Raw genomic sequence first — 20,430 nt, forward strand, 5'->3', positions numbered from 1 at the left:
GGCATACAGCAGGACTGGAGATGGAAATGGGGGTGCCCTGCATGCTGCTTTAGCCTCCACAGAAACAGCTGAGAATGCTAACAAAAACCAGCTCAAATTCTCTTACTATCTGCAGTTGCTTGGGGCTTGAACCCTGTAATGGGATGCTATACCATGCCATTGCCTGTGGTGTTTCTGTGCCTGAATGTTTGGGGCAGTTCCCAGGGCAGCCAGCCCCAGCACTGCTGTAAGCCATTGGGCTCCAGTATCGACGCTGATGGAGACCTGCTGCTGGGTGTGTTTTTCCCCCTTTACTACATAAAACCAGATTCAGCCAGGATCCGTTTATTATTCCTAACCCAGCCAAACAATAAAGTAGCAGCAGACAGGTAAGCCCAAGGTTGAGTTGTGTGTGAGCTGTGCTTATGTCTGCGTGTGAGTGTCTGCTTGTGTCTCCCTGTGTTTACTCCCTGTTCAGAATTCTCAACAATGTCTACAGAAGCTGCCTCAAGACACACCGATGAAAGCTGGTGTGTCCTTCCTCCCTTTCCCTTTAATATGCTTCCATTCCCACTTTTCTATTTGCTCTCCCCATGCCTTCAAACACAGATTAATGAGAAAAGGCAAGAGTAAGAAATGGAGGGTGAAAGAGAAGAGAGGAAATATTTCATATGCTCTCCATTGATTGAGTCCTCATTATCTCCTAAAATTTCTGAAATGAATGGGGCAGACAGAACTCTAGTCTCAACCTCTCCATCCCAGAGCTAACCACATGCAATGGTGATTTGGCATGAGGTCAATGTAGGTCTAGGCTCTCAGTCTAAAGAATTGCTTTTAAAAACTGTCCCTGAGCGCTCAGCGTATTGTGTCTGAGATCGACCTTCCACACACAAAGATCAGAAATTGGATCTTTCTCAGTACAAGACTTGTGAGCACCTGATGGTGATTCATGTTGGTCATCACTCTCACAGTCCCCATTCCTGTTTTCAGTGTGTCCCCATTTCTCAGTACTTCCATCCCATCCAGTTCACCTGGTGTGTCCTGGATCTTCCACAGATAAGCATTTCATATGAACTGACTCATAGCATTTGGGATCTTTTGCAAATGGCACCCATTACTGGAGAATAAATCTATATTTTCTCCAGGCTATGCCTTGTACCATTTGCTTCACACAGTAATTTCATATCTAGATTTTTATCGGCATCAAAATAATTGTGCATGTTTATTAAACATGACATGTTGTAAAAAGTGTATGTTTTTCATCATTCTGTGTATAATGTTAACCATATCAGCATCTATATGACTTCAATGCTTACAAGAAAATAATCCATGGAGCCGTTTAAGTCCTGTTCCATTGTGGCCTTGGATTCTAGAATGAATGCCCAAAGTAATCATTCTAGTTATACTTCTTTTTTGAAACTGATACACATGCATTTTGCCACAAATCACATGAGAAGTTTCATAAAAGCAGTAGCAAAGGTATGTATTTTGAGATAACAAAACTTCCAGTCCAACTTATACTAACCAGGATCATTTACTAAACCCCATCCTTCCACTCAAGCTAAATAAAAAACAATGCAATGCAAAACAATGCAAAACTGAAAAGTTAGAATTCAGTGCAGGAGGAAAAGAATGAATGAAAGTGAAGCAAAAGCTGTGAGAAGTCATGAGCCAAATGTTAATTTGTCAGGCAAATATAACTTAACCAGTTGCTTCCATGGGAGTTGACATGTGGCAGTGGAACTTTCAGAAAGGGCTCAGGAAAGTGCTTTCTTGGATCTATTTAAGAGGACAATACTCCCAAAATATTGGAGTAACCGACAAACAAGGAAGAATTGAAAGTATTGCTGAAATCAGGGATAAATGAAATGCTTTCTACTCTCTGTGTGTCCAGGTTGGGGCACATTGAGCTTTTCCTAGATGGTTCATGGGGATGCTTGAGCAGAGGTGTCCAAGAGCCATTCTGAAATCCTGCAGAGCTCTGCTGAGCTCCTCTCTGCAGCTCCCCAGAATGGCTGAGCCACCCCAGAATGGTGCCTGATTCTGTCTATTGTTGCTCAATTGCATTGCTGTGTGGCTGCCCTGAATTCTATGGTCTGATTCTCCTCTGTGTGACTGCCCCTCTGCTTTGGTGGCTGTGGAAGAACTACCAATACGTGCTGGCCTTTTACTTTGCCATCCAGGAGATCAATAGGGATCACCACCTGCTCCCAAACAAGTCCTTGGTTTTCCAGTTGTACAATGCTTTGGCCAGTCACAGCTTCACACTGTTGAATGCCATGCACTGGCTGACAGGGGACCTTAGCTTGACTCCCAACTACATCTGCCAGACACGGAGTAAATCATTTGTTGTCCTTGCTGGAACAAGCTCAGTGTTTTCTGCTGAAATGGGGACCATTTTGGAGCTCTACAAAATCCCACAGGTGAGTGGAATGTGAATTCTGTTGAGCAAACCCTTAATCTCCTCCCAAGTCACTCTGACATGTGTCATGAAGTGATAATGTAGAAGTATCTAGCTTCCATTTGGATCTCTCCTAGGACCATGACAGTGTCAAAGCACCCCACAGTTCCACTTAAATCAGATGTCCCTCAGGCCCTCTGCCTAACTCTTCCCTGCTCATATACACCCAATCAGACATCAACTTAGATTCATAGTTAATTTTACAGGCTTCATTCAAAGTGAACCGTGTGTTTGTGCATGTGTGTGTGTATGCATATGTGATTGTTTATACCTTTGAAAGCAGAGAAATGAAAACAAACATTGCAAGCAGTGGATTCCCTTTCCGTGGTTGAATCATGAAAATTTGCAATGGTGCCAATGTTGCCTGGCTGTAGTGAATTCCAGGACCCTGCCATTCATTCAAGTATTTCAAATAGGGGACTGGAAGTCCATTTCACAGGCTATTGGTGCTGCCTCTCAGACTCTAAGCTTTTCCGAGATTCTAGAAGGGACCCAATGCAGACACATGTAACTCTGGAATCCATAATACACAGAGAAAATAGCCAATGATGAGTCTAGGCTGAAAATCCCTTTGACCAACACTCAGAGAGCATAGCTGATGGTATCCTTCAAGGAGAATCAGGTGAAGCTGTGGAAGCAGGTTAAATGGGAAGGATTAAATATTGACATTCTGTAGCTCTTGAGCTTCTGCATGGTGTCACACCTGGGAACTGGATCAATTCCCAAGAGGCTCACGTTTCTGCCTTCATGTGGCCTCAGCTCTGGATCTTGTATCCAAAACTCAAGCCCCATCTGTTCTTATCCTGGATGATGAACTCACACATTTCCTCTAACGACACAAATGAGGTTTCCCATGTGAAACATACCCTTCTCCGTACCCATAGGATGGAACTTGGCCATCTCAACTGCAGATTTTCCTTACCCAATAATATTATGTTCTCTTTGTGGGACATACTTTTTCATGTTTCTCATGACAGCTAATGCTGATTTTCTTTCAGCTCACTTATGGTCCTTTTGATCCCATGCTGAATGATAAGAAGCAGTTCCCTTCACTCTATCAGATGGCCACCAGTGACAGCTCTCTGGCCCATGCCATGTTCTCCTTTCTGCTGCATTTTGGCTGGACATGGGTGGGACTCTTGGTGTCTGATGACATGAAAAGAGAGCAGTTCCATCAGGACATCCAAGCTGAGATGGTTAAGAGAGGAGTCTGCTTGGCCTTTGCCTTCAAGCTCCCTGAGACAAAGACAAAGCATGAATCCACTGACAGCTCTTACCTATATTGGATCAGCATTTCCTCTGCAAATGTGCATATACTGTGCAGTAACATCAGGTGCCTCTTTACCATGGAACACCTTGGTGCATACTATCTAACCGTGGGGAAAGTGTGGCTCATGACAGCCAAGTGGGACATTGTTGTGGATGAGACACATCACATGTTGCACTCTTTCCATGGGGGCTTTTCCTTCTCACAACACAAGGGCAAAATCCCAGGACTCAAAACTTTTCTCAAGACAGTGAATCCTTCCCACTACCCAGAAGATGTCTACTTCAGGGAGCTGTGGTTTCGTTTTTTTCACTGCCTACCTGATGTATTAGCTTGTGGACACATAGGAGTCTGCCGTCCCAATGTTTCCCTTAAAAATTTCCCAGGACACATTGACATGCTGGCCGTGTCTGACTCCAGCTATTTTGTGTACAATGCTGTGTATGCAGTGGCCCATGCACTGCATCGGGTGTTTCTGGAGAAAGAAGAAATGGATTTCCCAGAAGACACAGCTCAAGCTCTGATTCTTCCCTGGCAGGTAAGCCTCCTCCACAACAGGACATGCACTCAGCATCAGATGGCAGATATATGTCTTTTGGACATTTCATTTTGACATCAGCATGATAAGTCTTGAAAGAAATTGTAATCTTTCTCAGTCTGCTGTATTTCCTGGGAAGATTCTAGGAAACAATGTTTATAACTGCTTTGTAAATCATCTGACAGCGACAGAGCTTTTATTCTCTATTACAAACATGATAAAGTATGACTGTTTTCCTGGGTGAGTCTGGTTCATTGCACAGTTTCCTAATCTGCAATTCATTGCATTTTGTTTCAAAGGTGATGATTTTATTTAGTATGGTGACTGAGTAATATTCCACCATGATAATACAACACCTTTTGTTTAGCCACTCATGTCTGAGTCCATATTTCAATATTGATGTGACTGCTCTAGACATGTACCCATGACCAGGGTTTATCATTTTTTAAAAATTTTTTTTCCTGCTAGGCTTGCAAATATGGTGAGGCAAAACCTCACTGTGCTGATGTATTTCTGGTCATGTCAGTTTCATCCGTGAAAAATGCCTATTTATATCCATAACCCTCATATTGCTGGGATCATCTTCTTGTTATGATGAGTTTCTCTAGCCTGGTATATTTGGGATATCATATGTGGTGGAACACATATAAAGAAGTCTAGCTTTCTATTCATTCAATTGTCGCTACACTCTGTTGGGTACTGTCACACAAGTTACCTAGTGTGGAGAGCGGTGCCGCGCCTCAAAGATGGTGCTTGTTGACCATTGCTTCGTGGCACAAAGGTGGTAAACAGGTTTTGGGAAGTTACTGAGGATTGGGCCGAGCACGTAGGGAAGCTACGTGACCTAAGTCATGATTGGTGTGCTTACCACATGATGTGAGGAACTGTGTATGGATTGGTTTGTATAATGTATAAAGGTCTGGGTGAAAAATAGTTAATGAGGAGATTCCACCAGGCGCACTTCAAGGCTAGGCTAGAGCTAGAGCTAGCACTATCACTTCAAGGCTATTGCTAGCTAGCACTAGGCTGCTTTTGCTTTGCTGTAATAAATCTTACAAGTGCTGTAATTGCTTTCACTTTGCCACAACGCTTGAAGTCTTGACCAATAAACTTTTTTAAGAGTCTTTACTGTATCAGGGTCTTGCTCGCGGGTCGAGGGACCCATATTGGTGCCGTGACTCGGATAGAAGTATTTGGTGCCGTGACTCCTTGACCTGAGAGAATTTGCATCATAATAGGTAAGTGAATTCAGATAAGAAGCTAGGCGGCATTTGCCTAGAAAGAAACTGAGATTAATACCCAGGAAGCCGCAACAGCGGAGGGCCCATTTAAACTGAGGTCTTGTTTACCTCAGGGAGCCGCTAATTGCAGCGGGGACGTGCACGTCAGGTTCGCCAGGGTTACAGGTTGGCGACAATCCAGGTACCCGGTAAAGGGACGAGTCAAGTTCCCGGTAAAGGGACAAGCCTAAGTCTGCAGTGCTGAGCAATATGGGGAACTTGGCTTCCTCGGCACGTATGCAGAACTTATTACAGAAACTGCTACAAAAGCATGGAACGCCTGTAAAGGCTGGGACGGTACTATCATTTCTGCAAACAGTGCAGCGGCATGCCCCTTGGTTCATAGAAGAGGGCATGTTGAATGTGCCACAGTGGGAGCACCTTGGAAGAGACCTGTCTAAAGCTGATCAAGTTAAACCTCTCCCTCCGGGCACTGTGGGATTTTGGACTTTGATAAGGTCCTGCTTGGTAGATAAGACAGATAAATTTAAGGATTTGTTACAGGAAGGAAGGGAAGTGCTTAAGGATATACAAGAGGAAGCGTCCTCTCGGGCAACAAGCCATAAAGAAGAACCAGATTTGGGAAGTGAGTCAGAGAAATCTGGAGATGAATTAGATCAAATTGCAAAAAACTTGGAAGGGGTGTCTTTGGGCTCTCAGAAGCCTGCCTGGCCACCCCCGTCATCTCCTAGACGCCCTTTATTGCCTAGTGCGCCTCCTTGGCCACAATCAGGAACTCAGCAGACGACTGAGGCTTTGCCTGATCGTGCCCGATCGTGGCGTGATTTTGCAGAGGCAGGGCAAGTGTTTCCGGTGAGAGAAGACCGTACTCAAGATCCACCATTTCGCTCACATGAGATATTGAATTTTAAATTGGTTAAAGATCTTAAAATGGCTGTTGACTCGTATGGCATTCATGCGCCTTTCACCTTGGCTGTACTAGAGCAGATTGTTTGTGATTCCTTGACCCCTGAAGACTGGCAGAATTTGGCCAAGGCCACTCTTTCGCCAGGGCAGTACTTAGTCTGACGGTCAGCATGTAGGGAATTGGCTCTGGACACAGCTCGCCGCAATGCTCAGACTGGAAATGCAGAATGGAATGTGGATGTTCTGCTTGGAGAAGGGGCCTGGGTTGGCCAACACAATCAAATTAGATATCCTGAACCAGTTTATCTGCAGATTGCCAATATAGGCAAAAATGCCTGGAAAGCAGTACAGAGCAAGGGTGACATACGGTTTTCCATCTCAAAAGTGATTCAAGGACCTAATGAGCCGTATGCTGATTTTGTCAGCCGCCTTGTGGAGGTCACTGGCAAGTTGTTTCCAGATGTAGAGCAAGCCATGCCGCTTGTGAAGCAGCTGGCCTATGAGAATGCCAATAAGTGGTGCCGAGAGGCTATACGCCCTTGGAAACATAAAACTTTAGATCTGTGGATTAAGATCTGTCGGGATGTACATGACCAGATTACTGCAGGAGTGTTTCAAGCTAGGGAACAAGCTAAGGTCTTGGGGGCCGTAGTACAAGGGAAAGAACAGGAAAGGACTTGCTTTCGCTGTGGTAAGCCTGGACATATGAGAAAAGACTGTTGCCAGAGGGTGCCAAATCGCCGTCCTTCACCTCGCCCTGGCCTATGCCCTAGATGTGGCAAAGGTAATCATTGGGCTAATGAATGTCGTTCTAGGAGGGATATCTCTGGCCGTGCTTTAGAAAATGAGTTTGGGCCAAAATACGGCCAGAGGGGCCCGCCACCCCGGGGCCCCTACAGAGCATACGGGGTGTACTCAGACCAGACAGACTCGATGACCAGACGGTTCGCCGAGCCACGCTCGGGAGCACAGGATTGGACCTCTGCGCCGCCTCCCACTTGGTATTGACTCCTGAAATGGGCCCACAAGCACTTGATACAGACTTTTGTGGCCCTCTTCCTAATGGCACAGTGGGATTGGTGCTTAGACGAAGTTCCAAAACTATGCAGGGTCTGCTTGTTCACCCAGGCATAATTGATTCGGATTATACTGGCACTGTTAAAGTTATGCTTTCCTCACCAAAGGGAATTGCTGTTATTGCTCCTGGAGAGCGTATTGCTCAATTGTTAGTTCTTCCTAGTTGTCATGAGGCCTGGCGGAGTCGCCACACTACTCGTGGAAATAAAAGTTTTGGGTCCTCTGGAGATGCCTTAGTTAATTTGTCTGTCTCCTTACAGGACCGACCTGTGGCTACACTCATGTTACAAGGTACCCCCTTTGAAGGCCTTTTGGACACTGGAGCAGATGTCAGTATTATTAGACAATCTGACTGGCCAAAAGAATGGCCTCTAAAGCAGTCTAACCAGACCCTGCGAGGCCTTGGGGTAGCTAACCAGCCACAACAAAGTGCCTCTGTTATCTCCTGGGTGGACCGTGAAGGTCGCAGAGGATTTTTTCAACCTTATGTTTGTGCCATTCCTGTAACCCTTTGGGGGCATGAAGTTTTGAGTGCTATGGGGCTTCACTTAAGTAATGAGTCCTACCAAAGGGGAAGCCAACAAGCATGGAATATTATGGCAAATACGGGTTATTCAGGAAAAGGTTTAGGTAAAGAGGAACAAGGAAGAATAGAACCAATCTCAGTTGCACAATGTCTGGGAAAAACAGGACTGGGTTTTCAGTCGGGGCCACTGCAGGACAGCAACCACTGAAAATTACCTGGGTGTCAGATGAACCCGTATGGGTGTCGCAGTGGCCCCTAACCTCAGAAAAATTAAAGGCTGCCCAGGAATTAATTACAGAACAGTTGTCTTTAGGACATATAGTGCCTTCTACATCTCCATGGAATACACCTATTTTTGTTATTAAAAAGAAATCAGGGAAGTGGAGACTTTTACATGATCTCCGTGCCATTAATGCCACTATGCAACCTATGGGTTCAGTACAACCTGGTGTGCCATTAGCCACCGCAGTGCCTAGAGAATGGTATCTCATTGTGATTGATATAAAGGATTGTTTTTTTTTTCTATACCCCTACATCCCCAAGATTCAGAACGCTTTGCCGTTACTTTGCCTTCTATTAATCACCAGGGCCCAGCTCAAAGGTTCCAGTGGGCAGTACTTCCACAAGGCATGATGAATAGCCCTACTATGTGTCAGTTATATGTGGCACGGGCATTAATTCCAGTGAGAAAACAGTTTCCTCATCTCTGCCTTTATCATTATATGGATGATGTTCTTTTGGCAGGCGAGCGTATGGCGGATGTACAGGCTGCCTTGGTGTGCCTGAAACAAGCATTGGCACTTTGGCGTCTGTACATTGCCCCTGAAAAGATTCAAGAAGGCTACACTGTTAAGTATTTAGGTTTACAGATGATGGCTCATCATGTTGCCCCTTTACAGGTTAAAATTAGGATGGATAGATTAAAAACCCTTAATGATTTTCAGCAACTATTAGGTCATATTAATTGGATTCGGCCCTATCTCCGTATTACTACTAAGGATTTGGAACCTCTTTTTTCTATTTTGCATGGAGACTCGGCATTAGATTCCCCCCAAGAACTTACTCCTGAAGGCCATAGAGCTCTTGAGTTGGTCCAGTGTAAACTCCAAGAAGCTCAGGTGGAACGTTGCGATCCTACGCAACCATTGTCTATCATGGTGTTGCCTGAGAGTATTCCTGCTGCATTGCTGTGGCAGGGTGGGCCTTTGGTCTGGGTATATTTATCTATGCAGCCCTCTAAAGTTTTAGCTACTTTTCCAGAATTAATGGGCCAGGTAATTCTTAAAGCAATAGAACGAGCTCGTGAAAATTTTGGCATCTATCCTAGTCTATGCATCACTCCTTATTCTAAGGAAATGATTGCAAATTTGTGCCAAACCATTGATATTTGGGCTATTTTAATATCTTGTTTTTCTTTGCAGTTTGATACCCACTATCCTTCCCACCCATGGTTACAATTTTGTAAGGAAGTCCCCTTATGTTTTCCTAAAATAGTCAAAGAGCGGCCCATCCATGGAGCTAGGCTCGCCTTTACGGACGGAGCCAAGGGTGGTACAGGAGCAGTAATGATTGATAATCAGATTTTTCCTGTTGCAATCGCTACATCTTCTCCTCAGGCTGCAGAATTGGCTGCTGTTGCTTTAACTTTAAAATTGGTGCCTGGCTCTTTAAATATTCTCTCAGACAGTCTTTATGTGGTAAATGCTGTTAAGCGCCTAGAAATGGTAGAATATATCGCGCCTCGTTCTACGGTGCATACGGCTTTATCTCAAGTAAGACAGCTGCTAATGACTAGAAGCAACCCCCTATACGTGGGCTTTATTAGGGCACATTCCAATTTGCCCGGGCCCTTAACTAGGGGAAATGCCATTGCAGATTTTGCTTCTAGATTTCTTTTGGCTTTTTCAGTGGAAGATGAAGCAAAATGTTTTCACCAACGTTGGCATGTCAGTGCTCAAACATTGACCAAACGCTTTTCCATTTCTCGGAAAGCTGCTCGTGATATTGTCAGACACTGCCAGGCTTGTGTTCCTTTTCTCTCTCAACCCTCGGTAGGAGTTAACCCTCGCGGTCTCCTGCCTAATCATATTTGGCAGATGGATGTGACTCATGTTCCTAGTTTTGGGCGTCTTTCTTTGTTCATGTGTCTATTGATACTTGTTCTGGAGTCCTTTTTGCCTCTGCCCATACTGGAGAAAAAGTTCGGGATGTTATTTCCCATTGTCTGCAAGCCTTTGCTGCTTGGGGTGTTCCTCAATGTTATAAGACAGATAATGGGCCTGCATATGCAGCCAAAGCTTTTGCCACCTTTTGCACTGAATTTGGCATAAAGCATTCCACAGGCATACCTTACAATCCTACTGGTCAAGCCGTGGTAGAGCGTGCCCATTCGGTCCTTAAAACATTATTAATAAAACAAAAAGGGGGAATAGGGGCCTCCCTATATCCCTCTAGTCCTAAGCATCAGCTGGCTTTGGTGACTTATATTTTTAATTTCTTAATTTTGGATTTGGATGGTTGCTCTGCTGCTGAACGTCATGCGACAGGCCCAGGTTCTTGTAAAGATTGGATAATGTGGAAGGATGTACTAACAAAGCAATGGAAGGGCCCGCATCCTGTTTTACGACGGATGCGAGGTGCGGTTTGTGTTTTTCCACAGGATTTGGACGGACCAGTGTGGGTGCCGGAACGTTTGACGCGAATTATAAAAAAGCCAGAGCAAGATGAACTTTTGGATGTGGTGGATGCTGACCGGGTTGATATTTCTTCAGATGACGGAAGCTTGGAGCCCCGGGTTCTCAATGACTAAGTCATTTACAGCCAAGCATGTTGCCTGGAAGTGGGGATGGGTGAACTCCACCCACAGTCGAACCCAGGACAGCTTCACTTGTGCCGCAAACCAAGTTTGTTACTTTCTTCACATTAATGCCTCTTCTGCCAATAATATTACCCTGTGGCAGGCAAAAGAAAGAAAGAGCTATCGGACAGTATTATTTAGTTCTACTGATGTCATGTTGTCTTTCCTTCCCCAAGTCAGTATTAAGTGCTGTCGTGTGAATCTTTCAACACAATATCGTTTTGTGCAAAGTGTGTGGAATGCAGCTTTAAGCTGTAATCAGTCTGAACTGAGTTTTAATGTTTCTTTTTCTCAATTTATATTATGTACTAATGGCACTCCTATTTCTGGACGTATCCATTGGGCTGATCATGTTTGGGTTAGTATAGGATCATATAAAACTAGATATTTCAATGATACTCAAATTGTACGAATTCCCCGCACTTGTACTAATGTTTCTATTGTTGCTCTTAGAAATGTTATCTATTTTAATATGTCTTTTCCAAGCTTGCGCCCTTGTCTTCAATGTAAGAGAGCATGGTATGATACCTTGTTAGGAGGAGCCGGAACAGGATTTGGAATTGCCAACTCTATAGATTTGGAGACTTTGAAACATAAAATCAAACAAGTTGGACATGATGTGGGAGAAGCCATCAGTATTAATGCTCAATGGCTACCTTCTACTGTGATCCCTCATCAACAAACTCTTGGATATGAGAAACATCTATTGCAAGTCTTCAATGATACTGCTGTTCGATTAAGCATGATCATTCGGAACATTTCTAGATTTTTTAGTTGGGCCACGTGCTCTATGCAAAACATCTATGCGCTAATACAAAAGGAGAATGCCCAGCGGCTGCTGATGCAAGGATATGCGGACATGTGGCGTATTATGTTACAAATATCTGAAGATGCTTGGGTTGCTAAGACACACTCTCCTGCTAATTGTACCCCAACTTGGTGTTATGGCATGGTAGTGTATTATGTTCCCCAAGTTACCAAAGTGCTGTGTTCCTTTCATGTGTTGCCTGTATTAATTGATTCCAATTTTCTAAGGCCTCAAATTGATGGAACCCATATTGATGAACATAATGTTACTTATCAGTTGCAAGATTGTGTCCCTACTGATAGAGGTCCAGTGTGTAACGGTCTTGTTCGTGCTGTGGAACCTTGTTTACTTACTCATGCTATCAATGTATGGCATTTCACTGTGTTTCCAGTTGCTAATTATTCAGTGCTGTATGAAATCCGATTAGAGCATATTTGCTTAGCGTATGCTAGGCCTGATGATTTAATTCGTATGAAATTGCCCTCTCCACTTGTTGGATGCATAGAACAACTTGAGGTTCTTTTTTGCTTTGATGAAGTGTTCTTTTTATTGCCTGATTTAGTGGATGATGTTCGATCATCTTGGGTGCCTCGTATGTTACCTATTCCCCAACTTGCAGTTTCTTTGCCTATTTCTCAAATTCTCCGTAATTCTGAAGAATTGAAAGCCCATCTGAAATGTAATGAAAGACAGTTAGAAGAATATCGAGTAGCTACAACTGTAGCTAGTGGTAAATTACTGCAAGTACAGACTGCAGTAATACAGGATTCTAATAATAGATGGTGGGATTTTCTTTTTTCTAGTTCATCCACTGCTCATTATTTTTCTGCATTGTTTATTCCTTTAAGTTGTATTATTGGCGTGCTGGTATTGTTACTCATTTTTAATTGCTACGTTTATTGTGCCTCACGTAAGCAGCTTCAGCAACAACAGATCATGGCTCAAGCTGTGTTTGCTCTCCACAAGCGTGATTCCTCAGGTACCTGGCTTAATATGCTTGACCGGTAGCCAGAGACAGGTAAGTATCTGATACAGCTTTACCGACCTAAGACAGGCGCCACGCCTTTAGCCACGTGGTTAGCCCATGACGGGTAAGGAAAGTCTGGATTCGGAACACCTAAGACAGGCATGGTCCCTTATTTTAATAAAACAAAAAGGGGGAGCTGTGGAGAGCGGAGCCGCGCCTCAAAGATAGCGCTTGCTGACCATTGCTTCGTGGCACAAAGGTGGTAAACAGGTTTTGGGAAGTTACTGAGGATTGGGCCGAGCACGCAGGGAAGCTACGTGACCTAAGTCATGATTGGTGTGTTTATCGCATGACGTGAGGAGCTGTGTATGGATTGGTTTGAGTAATGTAAAAGGTTGTGGGTAAGAAAATGGTTAAAAGGAGATTCCCCTGGGCATGCTTCAAGGTTATGCTGTAATTACTTCACTGTAATAAATCTTACAACTGTTGCAACTTTTTCTTTCTTTTCTTTTCTTTTCTTTGCCACTACGCATGAAGTCTTGACCAATAAACTTTTTAAAGAGTCTTTACTGTATCAGGGTTTTGCTCGCGGGACGAGGGACCCCGATAACCTAGCTTGATGAAACTCAAGTGGCTAGCTGTCTTTATTGCTTCTGTGTCTGAGGTATTACCAAAGGGTTCTTGGCTGAGGTTAATCCTTATGCATTTCAAAGAATTTTCTCTAGTAATTGGATCACTTCAGGTTAAGTATTTAGTTTTTCCATAAATCTTGATATGATATCTAGATGTGGTCTGAAATAGAAGCCTAAATTCTAACATCTGCATGTAGAAATGTAATTTTCACAGCTTACTTTTGAATCCAGCTTTGATTATTAAGAGACCATTCACTAAATTTGACATCTGAGCATTTGTAAACACAATGCACCTCTCAAGATATATAAATAAAGTCCTCTGGATTTTAACCCTGCCTTATTACAACTTGTTACCATGTGAGACAATTGAGATACTACAATCTTCATGCATGTACAGTAAATTGTACTAACCAAATTAGTTGCGTTAATCACACAAAGGGAATGTCTCACAAAAGGCATGCTCACATTTTTGTCGTTAGGTTTCTATGTAATTTGAAATCAAGAAAAATTGCTTCACTGTATAAACTCTAGGCCTACTTGCAATAAGAGCTCACACACAAGTTGGGACATGCTGGCCTCACATTTAAAGCAGTAAGTTAATGGATTATGAAGGTGATCAGAGAGAAGCTAATGGAACATTTATGAAGTTTACTTCACATCAGTGGAGACATCGTGACAGCAAGTTATCCTGAATTGAACTCATGCCAGAATGACTGCTCAGACCCCTGTGCATCCAGCCAGTATCGTCTCAGGGCATAAAGTGAAGGAAAAGGAAGAATTTCCTAGGAATATGTGCCTCCCATCTCTAATTGGATTGCTTTCTGGTTTCTAACTCTGCTTCCCATCCAGCTACATCCACTTCTGAGGACAACACAGTTCACCAACAATGCTGGGGATCATGTGTCCCTCTACAAAGCAACACCTCATCAGGAACACTACAATATTCAGAACATTGTCAACTTTCCTGCAGGCCTCCGAGTGATGGTTAACATTGGAAAGTTTTCCTCTGGGAGTGGACGTGACCAAGACCCGGTCATCAGGGAAGACATGATAAAATGGCCTGTTGCATTCAAGGAGGTATGGTTCTGGGGAGAATTCTGGACATGCTCAAAAGGCTCTGAGTGAGTGAGGATCTCCTTGGATTTCACAACATCAGAGGGGGAGCACTGGTATATTAAAAAGTCACAGGGAACTAAATTCCATAGGTCCAAGGAAATGCTTACTGCCAGCTTTCCTTACATCCATTCTACCTGGATCTCTTAACAACCATTGAGAACAGGCAATCCTGGGATGATAGGGATGCAGGGACATCTGTCTTCTAGGCAGTTGACACAGTTGACACAGAGACATAGTTTACACCATGCACAGTTATAAACAAGTCACTGCTTCTAATGTGATGTCTAAGTCTCATGAACTTTCATTCCTTTTCTAGATGATAAGTTACAGTTGCTTGAAAAGGACAAAAGCAAGCTCAGGGAGAGTGTGCCGATAGTACTCTGGTAGAGCCTGTAACATAGGCAATGTTCCAAAGGGGCAACTCATGTACCTGCCATTAGGGGCGTGTCTCAAGGACTCCCAAAGGCCTTACGCACTCCTGCCAAGGTTCAGGGCACAGTGACAAGTTCTCAGCACACACTCCTTCAATATGCTCATGGTTACACCCTGATCTGTAAGATTTCAGTTCAAGTAGTTTAACAGAAACATAAAATTGCCATAGGCATATGTCTGGAGATGAATGAAATGAATGTGATTAGATGTCCTGACACTATCTGGGAATGAGTTGAATATCTTGAATGAACATCAAGAAACACTAAATTCTAGGGTTATGTGCTGTTAACAGGACCAAGACTGAGGAAGGCATGGTGATGCAGGCCAGTCTTGTGATGGTGATGGGGGAAACAGTGGCATCTTCTCCAAGTGTGTCGTGATGTGCCAAACCCTGACCAATGCTTCTTGATGCTCCCTCAGACTCCAACATCTGTGTGTAGCCAGAGCTGTGGGCCAGCATTCAGGAAAATGCCAGAGGAAGGATCGGCTGTGTGCTGCTACACTTGTGTTTCCTGTGCAGAGGGGGAAATTTCCAATCAGACAGGTATAAAACACATAACCCACATATGGGAAATCCATTGTCTTAGGCATAGTGGCAGTGGAATCACAGTGCACTGTTTTTCTCCTGGCACACATTCACTCACTCTTTCAAGATACTTGCTTTAGTGTTACTAATGGCACCTCATTGTATATGACCTACTACCTAACAGTGCTCAGCTGACACGTTGATTCTGTTAGGGATCCTCCATCACCATCCACTGCTGCATGACTCAGTCTGCACCAAGTCCTTCGACTAAATCACACTGAGTTCAAAACAAGAGACAGGAGATGTGTATTTGCAAATTCTGTTTGTGTATTCCTACAAGGCATGAAATCAATACTTCTACATACACTACTGACAAACAGGGAGCTACTGCACATACACTGTTAGAGAGCTATCGTATTACTTCCTGGTTACATCCTTAACATTGTGAACATACGAAGTACTCAGAACCTACACCCAACATTGTCATTTGGAGGTAGAAACCAGAACAAGAGAAAAACAAAACAGAGTAAAAAACGAACGTGCAACATGCCAATACATGTGCGTTTGTTCTTGCTAAGATTTGGCACAAGCTCAAGGTATAGGGAATTAGCTATCTGAAGCAAATACACTGAGCACTTGAAAGTACACTCAGACTCACTAAGAAGAACCGTTATGTCTTAAATATCACACATAAACATATCAATAGATAAATCTTCAGATTTCATCCAGTGTCCCAATGCCAATCATCCCAACAGTCACAATATTTCAAAGTGGAAGAAGACCACAAAGTAATGTGACCCAAGTAACAACTCTCTCAACGTTTCATTGATATTTCATTGAAGCAGAGACACACCCACCTACTAACCCGGCCATGGTGGTGTCTTTCATGTTATAGAAGCCTCACTGATCTGTTTCAAGACATAATATGATGTCCCACACTCTCGGTGTTCCTCATACATGATCTGAACCAAAAAGCTGAATAACCCATGCCTTCATGTGAACACGCAACGGAAGCTTTAACAATTATAAAATGCAATAATGGTGATGAAAATATCACCAAACAATCTCATGTTAACAATAGGGCTAATACGGCTACACATTGTTTCAGCAGTATCATCCCAACCTCTGAATGAAAGAATTTGCAGGATGAGTCCATGGTTGAATCTAGAGTCCTCTTGAGAGTGTGGATATCATAGAACTGAGAGATCATTTAATTCTCCGTCTAAGTTAAAGTATTAAAGCCATGGTCAAGCAGCAATTTTCGGAAATATTTCTTATTCTGCAGATGAGAATTCTCCAAGAGTCAGAAATGCAAAAACTTGTTCTTGTATGACATAATAGAACACCCTAACAATCTGTACACAAAGGGGCATTGTAGAGTGACCATTTTCACAATGAGGAAAGATTCTGAGTTAATGCAAGGGAAATCATGAGTCTCTTTCTGTCCTACAGATGCAGAGCAGTGCATCCAGTGCCCAGAGGTGGAGTACACAAATAAGGAGAGAACTCGCTGCCTCCCCAAGCTGGTGACCTTCCTGGACTTTCATGATTCTCTGGGGATGGCTTTGGCATGCATGGCTCTGACCCTCACTCTCCTCACTCTTATGGTCTTGGGGATCTTTGTGAAGCACCAAGACACACCCATCGTCAAGGCCAATAACCACAACCTCAGCTACATCCTGCTCATCTCACTACTCCTCTGCTTCCTCTGTTCCTTCCTCTTCATTGGCCGTCCCAACACTGCCACCTGCCTCCTAAGACAAATCACATTTGCCCTGGTGTTCACAGTGGCTGTTGCTGCCGTGTTGGCCAAAACCATCACTGTGGTTCTGGCCTTCAAGGCCATGAAGCCTGGAAGGACCATGAGGCGATTGCTGGTGTCAGGAGCCCCAAACGCTGTCATTCCCATCTGCTTCCTCATCCAACTCACTCTCTGTGCCATCTGGCTGGCAACATCTCCTCCCTTTGTGGACACAGATGCACACTCTGAGCATGGACACATCATCCTCTTGTGCAACGAGGGCTCCATCACTGCCTTCTACTGTGTGCTGGGCTTCCTGGGCTCGTTGGCCCTGGGCACCTTCACTGTGGCTTTCCTTGCCAGGAAGCTGCCTGACACGTTCAATGAAGCCAAGTTCCTGACATTCAGCATGCTGGTGTTCTGCAGTGTGTGGGTGACCTTCCTGCCTGTGTACCAGAGCACCAAGGGGAAGGTGATGGTGGCCGTGGAGGTCTTCTCCATCTTGGCCTCTGATGTGGGTCTGTTGTGCTGCATTTTTGTCCCCAAATGCTACATTATTCTCGTAAAGCCTGAAAAGAATTCTTTGAAAAGCTTAAGGAAAAAAGCAGGTTTTAAGCATGTCTAAATATTTTTTCAAAAGTTTTCACTATCATATTTGAAGAGATTGCAACCCAAAATTGTTTTTAGCTGCATTCATGTGTATAAAATATTATGTCCTTCTTCCTATTTACTATTTGTGTGTAGTTAAGATAGCCTAGTAGGGTACATGGGATCCATGTTTGGTCCTGGCTCAGACCTGTACATCTGACCACCTCTGGGACATCCTGGTTCCAGCCACCCAGCCTCGTCTGACTCCTCTTGTTGGCTTTTGACACAGCCCTGACACAAGCATCGGAATGGAGAGAGACGATGCATAAAATGGGATGTGTTTCTGATTTATTCCTTACCTTCTGTGTCTCTCTCCCCCAGACTTAATGCACAGGCTGAGACAGTCTTACCTGAGTAAAAACAATCATGGTGTTATCCAAACCTCAGATCAGCATGAAGATACAATAGCCGTGTCCCTTTCTTTGAGCATGGCTCTTCTGGCAATGGAAGAGTCAGAAAGTTCCACATTTCATGTATCCTATGTGGATAATGTCAGTGTCTATATAATGCTAAGACACTCTGAAAGTGTGTTACATCTTCTCATATCTACTTTTACTTACTCACTTTTACTGTGTTGAGTCTTGGGGAGTAGCAGGGTACCTGTGCTTGGAAGAGGGGGGATCTGCACAGTCTTGAGCCCACAAAGTTGTACGGTGACTAGGGGAAGGGTTGGAGAAATTCTTCCATTAAAATGGGAAAACACTACAAGCACATCACACACACACACACACACACACACACACACACACACACTCACACACACACACTTTACCTACCAGAATAAGTATATCTTTTACTCCCACTTTCCCCCACAAACTCTTTTTAAAAGATCTAGTTTTATTTGTATTAAAGATCTACAGAGAGAACGAGAGACACAGAGAAGGATCCTCTGTCTACTCATGCACTCCCCAAGGGGTTGTAATGATGGCAGCTGAGTTGATGCAAAGTCAGGAGCTTCTTCCGGGTCTTCCTCAAGGGTGCAGGGTTCCAGGGCTTTCAGCCGTTCTCTCCTGCTTTCCCAGGCCACAAGCTGGGAGCTGGATGGGAAAGTGAAGCAGCCAGGACATGAACTTCTGTCCATATGTGATGCTGGCTCTGCAGGCAGAGGCTAGCCTGTCATATCATGGTGCCACCCCAGTCTTTTACCACCACCATATTGGGGATCAGAGTCCCACCACATGAGCTCTTGGGAGGGATAAGCTGTGTCCAGGCCAATGGGCAATGCTATGGGAAATGAAAATAAAACCACATGTACGTCTCACAAGTGTTTGTGCGCCTTCCCTCGCCACAGTTAAATTCCATTTTGCCTTGAACACACTGAAGTAGCTTCCTAGTCAAGGTGGGATTCGTTGTGCAAATGTCAGCAGGCCAGCAGGTGGGGGCTGCAGGGCAGGCCCTGGGAACCTGCCTTTAGCAACCTTCCTGAATGTGCCCAGATCATCCCCCCCTCCCCCAGGGGAATCCCAGCAGCTTCCACACTGCCTCACCCTGCTCACCCCTCAAGCCATCCTTTGGTTGTTTTACTGTGTGTGAATTCAAGAAGCTGTGAAAGGCAGCAGGTGCAGGCCTTCTATTTGCCTTCCAGAATGTTAGCAATAATCCAGTGCCTCACCGCTGAGGGGTGTTCCCTCACACCAGAGATGGGGAGCCTAGGCTTGGGGACCCCCCCACTTCAGCTTCAATAGACAAAACATTCCTGACTCAGCATCTCGGAATCAGGGACTCTGGGCAGGTGCTCCAGCGCCACCGTGTGGTCCCAGGGAGTTGGCTTTTACTAGCAAATCTGTGAAGAGCTTGAGGTTCAAAATAACCTCTCACCCCCTTGTAGACTTCCAAGTGACATTCAGGTATCTGTTCCTCAGATGTGGGGGACCTGGGGCATTTACACATTGCTGCTAAGACTGCAAGCACTATAGGAAAGCGTTGGGTGGCATGTTGAAAGATAAAGGAAGAATTGCCACATAGCCCAGCCTTTCCACTCCCAGGGGGTCAATCAGTAGAGGTGATAATACACCCTATGACAGATCATCAGAATCATCAGACACCAGCGCTCGTGGAGAGCTGTGTATAGCAGGCAAAGGGAAGACAGCCCTAACGTGGATGAAAACAACGTGGTGCATCTGCTGAGTGGAAAGCTGGAAAGCGACTGGGGGCTACCCTGTGCGTGAACCTGTCAACAGTGCTGAGTGTGAGAGATCCAGGTTTGCATCTGCGAGTCCATGTGACAGGTAAATGCACCAGGAGATGCTGGTGCTGTGGCCTCCATGTCCGCCTGACTGCTTCCTGGGTCGTGGTGGGGTAACAGGGTGAGAAACACTCCCCAAGATATATAGAGCTGATGACTGCACTGCCTCTTGAATGTCCTGTGTGCAATGGGAAAGTCAGAGTGGTCCAGGAACTGATTTGGGCTTGAGAGAGCAACAGAGAACTTTGAAATTCTAATAGATTCTAATAGGTTCACATGAAAAATGCTCTGAGAAATCAGCACTTTTCTTGGTTGAAACCAGGAGCCTGGAGCCCCATCTGGATCTCCCAGGGACCCAAGGTCATGAGCCATCACCTGTGCCTGTGAGCATGAAGCTCGGTTGGAACAGTAGCAGGCAAGCAGATAAGGCATCTCAGGGGTTTTTGGCACGCAAGCATCCAGGGCCAGGCTTGCCTGCTGTGGTGAGGGTTTGGCTCCCCGTAATTTCATGGAGAAAATGGTT

The 20,430-nt window shown here is 44.5% G+C and overlaps 1 protein-coding gene across 1 annotated transcript; it reads left to right on the plus strand.

Moving 5' to 3' along the window:
* Positions 1-2,123: 2,123 nt before the first annotated feature.
* Positions 2,124-17,699, plus strand: LOC121162922 (vomeronasal type-2 receptor 116-like; the record flags this gene model as incomplete). Its single annotated transcript, XM_040990144.1, has 5 exons — positions 2,124-2,402; positions 3,439-4,245; positions 14,109-14,336; positions 15,228-15,351; positions 16,786-17,699. Coding segments are annotated over 5 exons (2,352 nt in total), but the record flags the coding sequence as incomplete, so codon positions are not given.
* Positions 17,700-20,430: the final 2,731 nt, after the last annotated feature.

The sequence above is a fragment of the Ochotona curzoniae genome, unplaced genomic scaffold (assembly GCF_017591425.1).
Source record: "Ochotona curzoniae isolate NIBS_2020 unplaced genomic scaffold, NIBS_Ocur_1.0 contig_605, whole genome shotgun sequence".
NCBI lineage: Eukaryota > Metazoa > Chordata > Mammalia > Lagomorpha > Ochotonidae > Ochotona > Ochotona curzoniae.